Genomic DNA, 16970 nt, shown 5'->3' on the forward strand with positions numbered 1-16970 from the left:
CACATACACAGGCACTCGAAACCCCTACACATACATGCATATATGCACATATAAGACATAAGTTCATACTGAGGCCTAAAAAATAGCTCGAAAATTAGAAAGGAAAAGTGTCAAACCATCATGTTGCGGTTGCTCTGTGACCCACAAAAATGTGTGCGAATTTTAGTAGTTCGCTCGATTAACTGGCTGAAAATGCAATTAAAAGTCAATTTATATACATACATACATACATATGTACATACACATAGGCACGTACATATGTACATACACATAGGCACATACATATGTATAAACCAGATGCACATGAGTCTTACTATTAGTTAGTCATCCATCGTGTGACCTGTGAAGGCGAATCGACCTAATATAGAATAGATTCAAATACACTTTCCAAAAATATAACAAAAGCGTCTTTGCAAAGTTTAAGCTCGTGGTTTAAAGGCACGAAAGTTATTTCATGGCCAACACAAAATGTTATGCAGCTCGTTTCCATCATCAGATAACTTTGCTAAAGAACTTCAGAATCTCTGTGGTTATGTCATATTTTCAATGCTTAAACTAATTGAGAATTACAAGCAAAATGAAAATTATCTCTCACTCTGAGATATGGTTATCTATCTCACTCTATATTAACTAAGTATGATAATTACATGTACATATATGATAACCATAAGTATATATGTACATTTCTTTGCATTGTCAATCTTCTCCTATACAGAAACGGAAGTTTCCCCAAAATATACTACCCATAGAAGATAATAGATTATTGAAAGTTCTCAAACTATCGTGGAATTAAGCTTGATAAAAAATGTCTACATATTTAATTTACACATTGTGGATTTAAAACAAGATTTAAGGGTTTCATAGCCGTTTCGGAAGCAGAGATTAGGGAAAGAGTTTCAAACTTATCCCTTACGATGACGGGTTACCGTCTTCTTCTTCTTCTTGTTCTTATTCTTATTCTTGTTCCGGTTCTTGTTCTTATTCTTCTTGTTCTTATTCTTCTTCTCGACCCTTCTAAAATGCTTTATATGCTTCTTCTTACTCGAGCTTGAGCTTGCACTTGAGCTAGCCTCCGTGGTGGTGGTGGCGCTGGCCGCAGTGGTTGTGGCAGCGGCTGTAGTGGCTTCAGTTGTGGCAGTTGTTGATGCTTCGGTGGTGGCTGTCGTCGACGGTGTTGATGCTGCTGGTGAGGTTGACGACGGTGAAGTCGAGGGTGAAGTCGAAGGTGAGGTCGACGGTGAGGTTGACGGCGAAGACGAAGCCGGAGTAGAAGCTGATTCGGCTCTTAGTACCACCAGGCAAAGGCCTAGTGCCAAAACACAAAGAAAACGCATTATTGCTTTAGTGATCTTACGATTGGATCTGGATTAATCGTCAATTTTGACATGCTATTTATGCCAAAAATATTGTTTACCTTTATAGACATGAATATAAATATTAAGTTCCAAATACAATAGAATTTCTGTATCATCTTATTATCTTAACAAATAAAAGATGTGCAAATATTCAAAGTTCTGAACACTTTTGAGTGAAATATGTCTATCTCCCTTTTGTCTTCTTATGTTTACCAACTTTTCACTCATTTTAAGATGTTCGTACTATTTATACTACCTACTTATGTATATATAGCCAATCTAATGTCACAGTATAAAAGTTACTTTCTGTGAACAATTAAAAATAGAGTCTATATTAAATTGTGAGAAGTTTTGATTGAAATCTCTCTATAGTGGAGGAAATGGATATATGTAAGTGTATATAGAAAAAAAACGGGCTTCAAAGTTCTCTCTGGACTTGACTTATATTACCAGTTAGTAAAATGCGATTATAATGTTTCATTCATTATGATTTTGTTGATTTTTAAAATAATTTTCGAATCGACTTTATCAGGCTTTTGTGATCACTTCAAGATCCTCACTCGCAATTAAAGAAAGTGTTTTTTTTTATGTATATTATATTTCTGTTTGTGTGGAAGGCAAATAAAATCTGGTTTAGATCCTTTTAGTATATGTAGAAAACAATAACAACAGTAGTAGTAGTAGTAATAATAATGCGTTTTTCAATAGGTGCGCTTCAACTTTTTTCCGATAGGGAGGGCGAACGACGTAATATTTTTTATTTTTCGCTTGTCATTTGTAAACTTTATTATGGCCATTTTACGGTCCATTTAACAAGCCATCCAGTTCGACAATCGACCGTCTAGTGAAAAAATTTAAATCTACGTCTTCGCTACATAATGTTCCGGTGCGAGTAAGAGCAAGAAGTGGTTTCAGCAGGACGGGGCCTCAAGCCACACAGCACACGTTACAATTGATTTGTTGAAGAGTAAGTTCGATGAGCGCGTTATTTCCAGAAATGGACCGATCGAATGGCCGCCGCGCTCGTGTGGTTTGACGCCTCTAGACTATTTTCTTTGGGGTTTGTGAAGTCATTGGTCTACAGTAATAAGCCGACGATTGGTGAGCTCAGAGCCAATATTGAACGCGAAATAGCTGGAATTTCGGCCGATTTATGCAAAAGAGTGGTCGAAAATTACAACGATTGGACTTCGTAAGACGTGCACGGGGTGGTTATGCAAAAGAAATCAAATTTCATACTTAAATGTATGTATATGTTCAAAATCGAAAATAAAAAAAAAAATTAGTTAAAAAAGTCAAACCGTTTGTGTTTTATTCAAAAAAAAAGTGGAAGCGCTCTTACTGAAAAACACGGTATAAATATGAGTAGCGAGAAAAAACCTTAAACAATTCGTTTAGCATTTATAATGGATTAAATATTAACTTAGTAGCATCTTCATAAGAAGGAAGTAGCTGCACTCACCTAAAAGCGCGATGTAGAAGAAGATCAATTGACCGATCGAGGCGACGCACTTGGAGTGAGAGTATGCAGAAACGAAAAAGCAGCATCACCAAGCCAAGGGGCTCAAGTCTGAGTAAAACGCTTTGAAAATAATAACGGCTGGGGAAACGGGCGTGGCAGAAATTTGCAACAAACTTGATCATTGTACGCATTATATGTATATCTACCTACAAAAATTGGTCTCTCTGTCCCCTATAGTCTCCGAGATCTATTTGTTCATACAGACAGGTGAATGAACGGACATGGGTAGGTCGACTCGGCTGGTGATGCTGATCAAGAACGTTTATTCTTTATGGTGTTCGGAAAAGCATCCTATTCCCTGTTACATACATTTTGGCGACTTTATTATACCGTATCACCCCATTGGTGCTTGGAATTATGATTAATACAAGATCATACTGGCATCAACACAAAACTCGTCATGACAGAGTTTGTACATACACACGCTTTCAACACAGCGACAATGGACACAGTTGGTCCATTACATCGACCAGTTGACCTACCAGAACATTTATCAGCCATCTCAGTTGCAAACAAAATCTTCCATTATGCACATGGGAACAGAACCCTAGAATTCAGTGGCGTAGTAACGGGGGGAGTTTTGGGGATAAACCGGATGCCGTTCAGACTTTGGATTGTTCAACAAAAAAAGAACGATTGAAGAAATTGTGTGAAACAAGATGGACTGAAAGACTTGATGCTGTAATCTGCTTCAAAGAAATGTTTGTTCCCATTTGTTTGAGTTTGGAAAAAATTAATGAATGTGGAAACGCTGAAAGTTCCAAAAGTGCTTTTAGCTATCTACATACATTGAAAAGTTCATTGTGTCGATGACAATAATCCACGAAATTTTTTCTCTTACACAACCTTTAACTTCTTACCTCCAAGGGAAAAGAGTTTATCTCTCTGCAGCTGTTTCGGCGGCTGATGATTTGGCTGTTTTGTTGAAAGAAATGAGGGAAAACGTTGCATCAAAGTTCAAAAAAGTATTCGCTGATGCTGAAAAATTAGCTGAATCAATAGGAGAAAAAATTGAAGTTCCCAGGTTTGTTCAATTTCAAAAACACTGACAAAATTACTAGAACAGCTCGGCAGAAGAATATTATCTCCAATCAATATTCATACCATTCCTCGATCACTTCATATCTTCCTTATCTGACAGATTCGTCAAACACAAAATGACATTGTCAATTATTGAAAATATCCTCCCTGAAAAATTGGTTAAAAAAGGAGTTGAAAATGGTATTGTTTCTGAAACTGTCGAAGTAATAATGGATCAATGGCCAACAGCTACTGAGGCAGCTGTTTCCATAGTAATAAATGAAGTCCTATTGTGGAGACAACGTTGGATTGGGGCAGAAACTCATCCGAAGACATTCATCGACGCATTAAATCTTTGCAACGAAGGACTTTTTCCCAACGTTTCAAAATTTTTGAAGATAGGAGCAACGTTAGCTGTGACCATTGCTAGCAGTGAACGGAGCTTTTCAACTTTGAGGCGTTTAAAAAATTGGATAAGAAATTCAATTGGAGAAGATAGGCTGAACGGACTTGCTCTAATGAGTATTAACAGAGATATTGATATCGCGGTGGAAGAAGTTATCGACAGATTCGCTCAAAAACAGAGGAAAATCGATTTGTCATTTCGTACATTTATGTTTTTCAACAGTTTTTTATGCTCCAGAATTATCAATAAATTGATCAATACTTATTCAATACAATATGATTTCAACTGTTTTTTCCACAAACAATTATTTACATGTAAATATTGTTTAGTTACTTATTAGAAATGTTTTATCCATAATTAAACTTAGAAAATCGTACGTCAAATCTTATCTTGAGATGCTCTTATATACACTCTATAAAATTAAATTTGTATATTCTATACAGCATTTCAATATACAACACCCTATATATTACACATTATCTAAGTGATATCTCATATTTAGAATTTTGGTCAATATCTTTGATCCTAAAACATGTGCTTCTGCCAACATGCCACTGCAGTTGGACAATGTACTTGAAGTGGACACCACACTGTTAACACTGCTGTCTGCTTCCTTGATGGAAACTGCACTGCTTACGCTCATCTGACTTCCAACAGAGATTTCACTGCCTGTGCCCAAAGAAATCTTACTGGGAGTGAACCATTTATTATCATCCATCAGGATCCTTTTCACATCCTCCACATAAGTGCTGGCGCAGTAATAATCATTCTTCTTCTGTATGATACCAGACTGGGTGGAGGTCTTCAAGACATCCACCTGCTGCTTTTCTACCGTTTCATGCTTCATCGGATCCGTGGTCTGCATTTGAAAGTGAAGATAAATCTGCCACGAAGTTTGCGGCTCCACCTGCTCTCGAAGGAATTCCAATACTTTATTTTGGTCGACTAAAATTTCTGGCATTATAACAAATGAGAAGAAAAATAATGATATTGACAAGAAGAGTTGCTACTAATAAATTTCAAAAAATTTTAACCAATCAGAAAAAGATCCGTACTGGACGACGACTTCAATTGAAATGAGACTACAAATGTATCCAGCTCCTTACATTGACTTTAGCTAAAGGAATGATAAGTGACGGCAAAAGCAAGGCCAACCTGAGATTTTGCTCGTCTTGAATCTATATTTCACTGTGCTACTCTGATTTCGTTTGCACTTTTTATTATTATTATTATTATTATTAAAGTATAGGATATAGTTATAAACTATCAACCTAACTATATTTACAAGCACTGGCAACTAAGGCCTTCGGCTTAGACGAAAACTACATCCATACACTAGCCTGGGATTCGAACCTGGATCCTCGTTGTTCAGTTGACTAAAATGACTAGGCCACTTAGACAACTCATCTACCGAGGACTGCGTTTGCAATTTTTATTTTGTTTTGTTTTATTAGGATCAAAAACAAAATAAATTTCGATCTCAAAAAGAGATATCAGTTTGGCCTTGCTTTTTCCTTCACTCATCATGCCTTGGCTAAAGTCAATTTCAGGAGCTGGATAGATTTGTAGTCTCACTTCATTCTAAGTTGATCTACAATACGTATCGTTTTTCTGGCTTCCCCTATTTTGATTATATTTTGTGCTCTCAAATTTATTAAAATGGAAAAAAATTTTTGTAGACGAAGCAAAGCTTGTAGAATTCCTTCGGGAGCAAGTGGAGCCACAACAGTTGTACAAAATCGTGGAACATTTTAAGAAACAAACACCGGAAGAGACCAAGTGGAGCACGATAGTGCAGGAGCTGCTTGAAGTTCTGAAGACATCAACCGAGTCTGGTGTCATTTACCAGGAGGGTACATTTTACTTCGCCAACACCCATGATAATGATGGATGAAGATGATTGGTTCATTCCCAGTGCTGGCCCCAGTGAGACTTCTTTGGGCAGCACCAACCCAACACAGGTGCCTACAGCCACTGCAGCCACTAAGAGTCCGGAGTCATCGACGAATTCAGAGTCCACCCAAAGTACTTTGTCCAACTGCAATGTCATGTCGGCAGAAGCAACCATGTCAATTTCCGAAGACGATTAAAAATTTGGTTATATAAATTGTTAAGAATGCAGATGTGTTATAAATAAATTTCATTACATATGTATCATTTCTATTGAAGACGATGTCCTGTGGACGATATTTGGTCTAGTTTTAAGTGTTTTCACATCTCATTTAATTCTATTCTGTTCCCTAAATGTTCTAAATGTTCTGGTAGATCAACTGGTCGAGGTAATGGACATTTATGTATCATTATGATTATGTCATATTATGACATCTACTTATTGTTAGATTGAGAACTTTCTTTTACTTTTTCTGATTTAGTGGCAAAGCTTTTCCTTGCACCGTCCGGAATATGGTGGAGGGGGGATGCCGGTGATTGCGGTATTGCATACTTGTTTATATAATGCCAACGCAGCATTTAAGCCGTTAAGTAATTAGTGAGGGAGGGTTGGCAGTTTGGTGAGTTGGCGGGTTGACTGCGAGTCACGGCAAAGGCCTTCAGTAAGTACTTCAGTCCAGCATATTTTTTGGCAGATTTTATTACCAAGAATACTACAAGGATCAATAGTTTGAAGATGTAGAAAACTTCATAAGCGAGCGATCGCCACATCAGGTGGAGGTTAATCCTAAAATGTATGTTAAGGGCAAATGGAACCATTTCCGACCCCTTAAAGAATATACATGACTAAATCGACTCGGCTGTTGATGCTGATCAAGAATATATAAACTTTATGGGGTGGGGAACGTCTCTTCTCTTCGTTACAAACATCTGACCAATTTAAGTATACCCTGTGCAAGGGGGAAAAAACAAAAAGAAGCTTTGTATATTAAGTACAATCCATGCCGATCCAAGCCCCTTGGCTTGGTGATGACGAAGCAACATTGCAGCACTCTCGCTCTCCCCCCAGCACTCAACACAATGCTGCTTCTTCGTTTCTGCATACTCTAACTCCAAGTGCGTCGCCTCGATCGGTCAATTGGTCTTCTACATCGCGTTTTTAGGTGTCCTGCAGCTTCTTCCTTCTTATGAAGATGCTACTAAGTTAATATTTAAGCCTAATAATTATACAAATATTTATACAAGTAAACTGAAATCTAGGCAAATAGTAGGCCATCTGAGCTCGTTCTGGTCGAGCACATGAATTCGATTTCATTATCGTTGTTACATTCTATATAGGTTGACAACATTTTTAGGCTAAAATTTCAGTTAGTAAACTAATAAAACAAATTTTAGAATTATGACTATTTCGAAGTGGAAAAACTAAAAGGAAAACGTCTGTCTACAAATGCCAAAAGATCGCCAGGATAACCCGCAATGGATACCATAACTTTTTACGTGAGCTTACGGAAAATAATTGCGGCCTTTTACCTCAAGAGACTGTCCGTAAAGGAGCAAAGGCAACGGAATCGACTAACTTGTGCAAAACAACAGAAATACGAATTAATGGTAGGAAATTCGTAAAGTTAGCCCATGTTTATTATTTACCTTGTACCTTCCTTGCAGGAATTCAACCGAAATTCAAAGACATCAAGAAGAAAATGTTTTCCTTTTGTTGACAGGAAGACAAGACAACAAACGCCAGAAAACACGCCATAAAAGACCCAAAAATAGACGCCAGAAAAGACATGTAAAAAAGAAGCTTCCCATAGTTTGATATAAGTTAATTTTTTTTTTTAACTCACGTATACAGTTTAGATAGCTATTGCGGGATATCCTGGCGACCTTTTGGCATTTGTGGACAGACGTTTTCCTTTTAGTTTTCGCACTTCAAAGTATCCATAATTCTTAAATTTGTTCTATTAGTTTTTCAACCGAAATTTGGGCTTAAAGATGTTGTCAGCCTACGTAGAATGTTACAACGAGAATGAAAGGGGGAGCTTACAATACGGATCGTTATTCCCATTTGGAGGATGTGCAAAGGACTACGATGGATACAGATGCTTGGTTTATTCCCAGTGCTAGCCCCAGTGAGACTTCTTTGTCGGCAGAAGCAATTGTCAATTTCCGAAGACGATGATTGGAAACTTGGCTATTCAAATTGTAAAGAATGCATGTGTTTTAAATATAGTTCAACTATTTCTAGTATATTCATATCTAAAATCATTTAACACAAAGAGCTCAACTTGTAACACTTTGTTGCAACTATAAACAATTCAATGGGTACGCAATAAAATATAAGTGTGCACTTGAATATGTTTATATGAATACATTGATGTATGCACATAAACATATTCACATAAATATACAGCTAAGCATATGTTCATATATGTATGTATGTATGTACATTTATACATATATGTATGTACATATATTCACATAGGCAACAATCCACACGCGTAACATGAGCTAGGGCCAAGCCAGCGTGTGAACGCTGACCAAGCACTTTGATGCAAGCGCCCTAAATAATATGTATGTATGTACTGACACTCTCCCTCTCTTTGTAGCTGTCGCATAAGTCGCAGCATAAGAATATATATGTTAACATAGGTTAAGCAAAGAATATTTTTCTGAATAAAAATCAATCTGAAAACTAGAATCAACTGACACTGACGTGTCCGTCCTTAATATTATTTTTCTCAAATGGAACCCGGTCATTACATGGCGACCGTGACAGGATATTAAAGGACCTACAGCAAAAAACGCAAGCAAACTCCTAACACAAAATAAAAAAAAATTTACGAATAAAAAAAAACACCACCTGGAGTTCTCAAAGACTTGATGAAGAGAGCTACAACCAGCAGCACTAGCCAGACAACAACAAAACAAAATAAAGGTGTACGACATAAGTATAAATACACATCTACAAATCTCAGATGAACAACATCGAAGATATTCCCTTTGCGGAATCTGCTCCTATCGAGCAAAGGGACGCACCAACACTAAAAGAAGCGATAGAGTTGTATCCCAACGATGGAAAGGAAAAACCCACACCAATCAAGAAGACAACAAAACGAGGAGGCCAGGTACGTAAGCTACTCCAGCAGAAGAGACTGGAAGTAGACTTACTGGCCACCTTCAAGACGGAGGAGGACCGACAACGCTGCAAAGAGCGTATTGATCAACTGAAAGCTGAACTTCGCCAAAGAGCGAAGAAACGCAAGGGGGCCGCAGGAATGCGCAAGCCTTAACTTGCCTTATTTAGTAATTATAAATGTAAGCCTCTATCAGCAAGTTGATGCACGAAAGTGCAACTTGCGAATTACTAACTCTTTGATAGGCTTTTGCTAACAATGTGGTTGGAGATTGTTTTTTTTTTTTTTTTAAACTTTTATTGAAAAATGAAATGTACATACATATATCTGAATTGTGAGCCAACCACATACTCTAACAACAATTTTTTCCACGTCTCTGGCTCGCTGTGCAAGACATAGTTGAGATAATATTTTTTTCTCTTTTCAAAAAAAAAATCAAAAATGAAATAAAAATAAATAAATATTCATGAATCCATAAATATTTTCAATATTCATTTACAAGTAAATATGATCAAACTTAAAGTACTTACGAGAAAATTAAGGAAATTGCGAAACAAAAGGCTTTAACCTATCGTTATGAACTCTTTGTTCCCTAATTTTCTTATTCTTTATTATTGCATACCAGAAACGATCAATTTATCTTCAATTTTTGTATGGGGCCGCAGTGGTATATATGTACATACATATAATATCTCGTAATGCCCTACATACCTACAGATGGGAATGTTATTGGGACCAATTGTTACTTTAGTAGACTTCTCTCAATTACAACTTTCTCTATCCGGTAATCGGCTCCTCCATTCTTTTTCTTCTGTTTTCCTGGCTATATTCTGGTGTGCGCGTCAACGTCCCAAGGTGTCATTAAGCGCTTCCTTCATCATTGGCTGTCGTTTTCTCATTACAAGAGCTCCGCAGGCATCCTGTTGGCCAACTGTGCACACTTGGCACTCCACAAAACTTTATCTTACACGATAAATGTACCTTTTAAATAAAAAAATATATTTTCAATTGTTTTGTCTTTAGTTTGATATTTTGTAATACAACAGGGCACAGCTTGAGTAATGCAGAATCATCGTAACTCAATATTAACTTAAACTCCCTAAAACAAGGCGTCTTCTCATTTAGTTGATGCTAAATGATTCGATGATAAAACAATCGATGACATTCAAAATTTATTAGATGACAACAAAAATAAATCAAGCAAACATTAAATTTAATGACTCTATGAAACTTTCCAAACTTGAATACACACAACATTCGTGTTAATCGTAATTATCGGGCAATTTAATTTTGATATTAGCAAACCTAACAGAAGAGTTTGAAATTTAATGATAAGGATTTCTGCTATAGCTTAGTGTACTTACCAATAATTGAACAGTCAAACCACTCTACATGCCTTGATGGGCTTGTCCGAAAATTCTAAGCAAGGATATACTTTATAGAGTACATCTTAATTGGTTGAAAATGCTTTGTTCTATCAATAGCAATTTCTATTGAGTTTATGTCAAGTCTAGGCAGAAGGAGTACATACTTGATCAGCATCAACAGCCGAGTCGATAAAGCCACGCTGTCTGTCTGTCCGTCCGTCCTACCGTCCGTATAAACACTTAGATCACGGAGACTATAAGAGCTAAAGGCACAAAATTTGGTATGCATTTCGTGTAGTAAGTAAATATGTGGAGGTTGCTCCAATTTTGGCCACGCCTCTTATGCCCGCAGAATTCACATAAGACTGATTTTCTTAAAAACTTTAGCTAAAAACATTAAATTTAGTTTGTATACTGGCTTTGTACGCGCCGCTTAGTTCTAGTCTGATTTTACTATTTTCTGGGTTGGTGAATTAATAAGTCTATTGAATTTGATTACGATAGTCAAAAAATTACAGGAGGCAATCGGTTTTATCTAAATTTTGAAGGGGGAAGGGGGCGTAGTTAAAATTTCACAAATTGCGCGCATACTAAACAAGTCTACATACCAAATTTAGCGATTTTACCTTAGTTAGTTTGATGTCTGTGGCTAATAGTCTTACAAAAAATCAATTTTATCTAATTTGATAAACTTCACGAGCCTACATGCCAAATTTGGTGTCTCTATCTCTTGTAGTCTCCGAGATCTACATATGTAGGTGCTCATACGGACAGACGGACAAGGTTAGATCGATTCGGGTGTTGATGCTGATCAAGAATATATATATATTATGGGGTTGGAAAAGCCTAATTTTGTCTGTTACCTATTAAGATATTAACTTACAGTTAACTATATTTATTTATAGTAAAGTTAGGAATAATTCAAATTATTGATAACTTAGGAACTAAAGCGGTGGCAGCTAAGGCCTTCGGCTTGATACATTTTACATTTTCACATATTTACATGGTTACTTTTGATTATAATAGGTGGTATGTTTGCGTGATATGTATTATCTGGAGAGGGACTTGAAAGGATGGTGAGGGTGCAGGTATTTTTGATTCAATCAAAATCGGATAATTATGTTATATATAGCTGTTTTAAAAACACACTATAAAATAACATGCTATTTAAGCCGCACTGTTCCAGCTTGAGTTTCTAGACCGTTCTTTTGTGAAAACTCGACTTCCATTTCAACAAAATGTTTTTGATGGCTGTAGGTAAGGGAAGAGTAACCAAAAAACTTTTAAGGGTACTTTAAAACGGCACTGTCCCCTGGGTTTTGTTTCAATTCATTAACGATTGTTAATTAAAGCTTGACAAAAAAATGTTCGATTATTTTAATTTGACATTTTGGTTTGGTTTGTTAAAGTGTACATAAAAGGATAATAAAAGGATTCATAGCCGTTTTGAATAAAGGATAAGGTACAACGTTACGGGCTTATCCCGATCGACGGTGACGGGTGACCGTCTTCTTCTTCTTCTTGTTCTTGTTCTTCTTCTTGGAACTGCTCTTTGAATTTTTCTTTTCCTTCTTTACTCTTTTGAAATGCCTTTTAACCTTCTTCTTGGATGAGGATGAGGATGCTGATGACGATGTGGTTGTTGTCGTTGCCTCCGTAGTTGTCGTTGTTGTTGCTTCCGTGGTTGTTGTTGTTGTTGTTGTCGTTGTTGTTGTGGTTGTTGTTGTAGCCGTACCAGTCGAAGTACTCGAAGAACTCGAAGAACTCGAGGCGGCATAAGCAACAGCAACCAGCGAGCACGCTAGGACTAGGACACCAAGGAAACGCATGGTTCTTTCCTTTTTTTTTTTTGGTTAGTATTACTGATTCAATTGACCGTAAGTGCCAATTTGTGACCTCTGTTGGATCACTAACTGTCTTTTTATAGCAAAAAATATTTTTGCAAAATAATTAATACTTATTTGCGAGCAGTAAATACACCTAAAATACAAAAAGGCAACAGCAGAACGCTTTCTTTTAGCCATTTCTTTGAATATACCATTTGTCTCTTATATTCTGGGACAATACATTTCTTAACTATGACTTCAATTTGGTTTTTTGACAATGACTTTGTGTTTCCCACAACAACAACAACAACAACTAACATTTGCAAAAATTGAACAAAAAATATTATATGTACATATGTAGTATGTATTTCTTTTGCCTTTGTTTTTATTCTGCAGACATTTTTGGCATAAACATGTTTTATTTTTAACATTGAACAAAACCGTCAGCAGAAAATGAAATATTTTTAAATGTTCAAGCAACGTTTTGCCATTCTCTGTTTATGTACCTACGTCTATCTTTTCAGTTATCAACTTAATAAGCCAAGATAAAGTTATAAGAGAAATTAATACAAAGTATTTTTAAGCTGTTTTATTCTATTCGAGATCAATTTAATTGACTTAATGCATAATAGATTATTCCCGTATTCATATATAAATAGATACAGGAAGTAAAAAATAGAATATATCAGCTTATTCCTACCACTTACTACTAAACAATAAGATGGTAAAGAATATCATCATGGTCCTGCACTTGCAATATAAATATCATACTGAATGTGAAATTATATGCAGATATTACACAAAATAGATTAAAACCAGAGGGCCGGGGCTAACTTCGACCGAGTCAAAGTTTGTATACCCTTGCAACTTTTTTGGTAACGAAGTTATTGATCAAAGTCACTGTTTTCCACCGATCGTTACTATGGGAGTTATATGATATAGTGGTCCGATCCGGCTGAATCCGAGATATATGTACAACCCCTGCAGTATATACAAGACTACATGCAAAATTTCAACTCTGTAACTCTAACGGTCTAGGAGGAGTTTGCGTTGATCCAGACGGACGGACAGACGGACGGTCGGACGGACATGGCTATTTGAACTCGTCTCGTCATGCTGATCAAGAATATATATGGTTTATATGGTCGGAGATGCTTCCTTCTATGTGTTGTACACTTCTGACGAAAATTAATATACCCTTTTTGCAAGGGTCCAAAGATCCCTGCCCTTATTTTGCTAGCAAATGCTCTACAATCGAAGTCAAAATAATTTTAAAATTTTATTCAATGAAATTTTAGTAGTTCATGAGAATCTCCAGGTTTTTTTAGTAACATCTGTTTTGTTCATTTTGATGCGCACAAAAACATATTTAACTATAAATATTTCTGATGGGTTATGAGCCTATAAATAAGATGGTTGGAGAATCCATCGATATTTGTGTTTCTTAACAAATAGTTTTTATTTATTTTGCATTTGTCAGAATGAAATTTGCGCTTCGACAAGAACTTTAAATTTATTTGGATATTTTAACTAAAACTTGTCATTGATCAAACAAACAAGTTGTTACACCCAATTAAAACAACAATGACAAATTCATAAGACCAAATTTGTAGACGTATACAAATAACTACGTAAAACTTGACTGTTTTTTAGTGAATATTTTTGAAATTAAGTGGTCTATTAGATATTCGGTATTAGATATTCAAAATTAGCTTTAAATTTATCTTAGATTGCGAAAAGTAATAAATTTAACGTGTGTTTTGTTGCTATAATTGGGTAACGTTTATGAGCAAATACTAGTTCACACTTAAGATTTGGTGGCTATAGCTTTAATAGTCTCCAAGATACATACACAGATGTTCATGCAGACGGAAGGATGGAAGACTGAACATGGCTATAATGCTGATCGAGAATATTTCAAATTAATGGAAATAAATGCGTTAATACTTGTATTTTGGCGACTTTTATACATCATTTAAGACTATGAGTCCATGATAAAAAACCATTTGCAATGTTAAATTTAATAAAAACTAGAGGTCCGGGGCTATACCCTTGCAAGTTTTTATACCATACACCCATAGGGTGAAATGGTATATTAAAGTCGCCAAAATGTATGTAACAGGCAGAAGGAAGCATCTCCGACCCCACAAAATATATGAGCACGCAGACCTCGGAGACTATAAGAGCTAGAGCCACCAAATTTGGTATGTAGACTCGTGTGGTATGTAAATATATAGAGTTAATTGGAATTTCGGCCACGCCCCCTTACGCCCCCAGAATTTACATAAAACTGTTTTTCTTAAAAAGTATAACAGATAGAAACATCAAATTTGGTTTATATACTCGTTTAGTTCACATAAAACTGATTTTCTTAAAAACTATGAAAGCTCCCGACATTAAATTTGGTATGTAAGCTAGCTTAATAGACGCGCAGATATTGACTATTTAAAAAATTTGCCACGCCCATTTCCGCCCCCGCAAATTAAACAAAACTGATTTTCTCGAAAACTAACAAAGCAAAATTCACCAAATTCAGTATGTATACTGGCTTGGTATACGCGCAGAATATATATATTTTAATATGTTGCCACGCCCAAAAACCGATTGTCTCTTGCAATTTTTTGACCATCGCTATCAAATTTGGCAGACTAATAACTCTTATCTATTTCTATAAAACTACCAAATTTGATTGAAATCGGACTAGAGACATACAAAATATACGTATGAACGTATTTTGCTACGCGATCCATAAGGTCAGAATTGGCCGTTGGCTAGTGGCGGCGCTAGAGTGCTCGTGTGTTTGTAGAGTGAGCGAGATAGCAAATGGTATGAGGTATGTTAAAACAATTTAGTAGACATACATTTGGTTTTCGAAATTTTAAATATTTGTTTCACCTGGTGTATGGTATACCCAAGTCGGCGAGACGACTTACTTACTTCATTTTCTTAGTCTTTCCTAACCTTAATAGATTAGGTTGACAATTCAAAAACAAGGTGAAAAAAGGTTTTATCTAAAAAGTCTAATGTTCGCAAGAAAACAGTCTACAATCTTAGGCTGGACCAATCTGGCATGCTAGTCACGATCCGACTGAGTCCGAGATATACATACATACGACAGGCGAACGGATCAAGATTATATATACTTGGTTGAAGATGTTTCTGTTTTATTGCACACTTCTCACCAAAATGAATATACCCTTCGCATGGGTATTGAAATTGATTAAACATGATTTTACTAACGTGGTATCTGCATTGCGATCTAAGGAACTTTTCAAATGTTTTATCAACTAAGGACATCACATTTTTAAGTACTTTTATTATTTTTAGTTTGAGATCTTATTCATTCAATAAAATCAAAACACTTTCGTTCAAAAAGAAACTTGTCTGAGGAATTTTTTCAAAATCATTGTAATTTTTAGATATATGTATTTGGTATGACAAAGAACAAAACAATCTAGTTAGATCAGTTAGCCTATTAAATATTAAAAAGAAAAATTGCTTTTTTTAACTTACTCACGAGCAAATATACTTAAAAAGATTCGACTCACATACAAACAATTTGACAATTTACTCAATTTATGTCCAACAACTTGACTGATCGACTTGGGTAGACATTATTAGACATATGGTGCATACATATATAGATGTTATCTAACTAGTCCATCATCTTCATTATTCATAATAATCCGCTTAATATGATCATTTAATGATCGTCAAGCCTCACCTAAGTATAATATTTCAATTGGTCATGCACAACCGATGTCAATTTCAGAAATTTGTCTCGGCATATTGTTGAAGCATTTCGGATGATTGATTAACTTGGACTACCATTAGTATTAACTAGTTTTTGGTTACGCATTGATTGATCGTTTCCTCTCAGGATATTGAACTGAAGTTGAATTCTGCAAAAAAGCAGGCAAAAAAAACATCCCCCATCAAGGCCACATGAATTTGCGCAATGGATCGGAACTTGCTGTTTGCCAGATAAAAGTTTATGAAATATTTTTTTGCTAAACAAACAACAGCCGGGAAGAAAAAAAAAATTAACACTCAACTTTTGTTGACATTGGCCCCCATTTGGATCTTTTGCCCTCCCTCCCCTCTCCTCCCCTATTTTTGTTTTTTTGTAGTTTCGTTTGCTACGCATTATTGAATTAGGTGTTCCCATTGTTTTCTTTGATGCCTCGCTTGGCTTGGGAGCTTTCAGCTCAGTCGTTGCCACAGCCTCTGACTTCGCCTAGGTTATCGTCTCGGCGTCTGTTTCCATCTGGCTTGGCATTTTGTATCTTATGTCATTGCCACGAAACGTTTGCTGGCTTTTCTTTCAAATAAATTCAAATGATTTCCATTCATCACATAAAATCACTCAAACTACATCAACAATGTCAAACCAATATCAAAACCCATTGATCGCTCGACACCTTTCGCTGACGATAAACTGGTGATTGGA

The 16970-nt window shown here is 36.0% G+C and overlaps 2 protein-coding genes and 1 long non-coding RNA gene across 3 annotated transcripts; 1 reads left to right on the forward strand and 2 right to left on the reverse strand.

Annotated features, from left to right (window-relative positions):
- Positions 1–902: 902 nt before the first annotated feature.
- Positions 903–5264, reverse strand: LOC124460553 (uncharacterized serine-rich protein C215.13-like). The gene is made up of 2 exons (XM_047011580.1): positions 4877–5264; positions 903–1306 (listed from the first exon to the last, which is right to left on the reverse strand). The coding sequence occupies exons 1-2, from the start codon at positions 5262–5264 to the stop codon at positions 903–905; spliced, it is 792 nt and encodes a 263-aa protein (XP_046867536.1).
- Positions 5265–7481: 2217 nt separating this feature from the next.
- On the forward strand, positions 7482–8440 carry LOC111519647. Its single transcript, XR_002724426.2, has 3 exons — positions 7482–7801; positions 7859–7982; positions 8046–8440. It is a non-coding gene; the product is annotated as an uncharacterized LOC111519647 (long non-coding RNA).
- A 3732-nt stretch (positions 8441–12172) lies between these two features.
- LOC111519634 (protein new-glue 1) lies at positions 12173–12523 on the reverse strand. Its single transcript, XM_023181306.1, has one exon. The coding sequence runs from the start codon at positions 12521–12523 to the stop codon at positions 12173–12175; it is 351 nt and encodes a 116-aa protein (XP_023037074.1).
- Between the last annotated feature and the right edge of the window lie 4447 nt (positions 12524–16970).

Source organism: Drosophila willistoni, assembly GCF_018902025.1.
Source record: "Drosophila willistoni isolate 14030-0811.24 chromosome XL unlocalized genomic scaffold, UCI_dwil_1.1 Seg142, whole genome shotgun sequence".
Lineage (NCBI taxonomy): Eukaryota > Metazoa > Arthropoda > Insecta > Diptera > Drosophilidae > Drosophila > Drosophila willistoni.

Coding starts and splice junctions, on each gene's coding strand:
- LOC111519634 (XM_023181306.1), bottom strand. CDS start 12,523: ATGCGTTTCCTTGGTGTCCTAGTCCTAGCGTGCTCGCTGGTTGCTGTT.
- LOC124460553 (XM_047011580.1), bottom strand. CDS start 5,264: ATGCCAGAAATTTTAGTCGACCAAAATAAAGTATTGGAATTCCTTCGA. Junction 1,307..4,876: donor CAGTGTGGTGTCCACTTCAA/GTACATTGTCCA, acceptor TTTTGGCACTAG/GCCTTTGCCTGGTGGTACTA.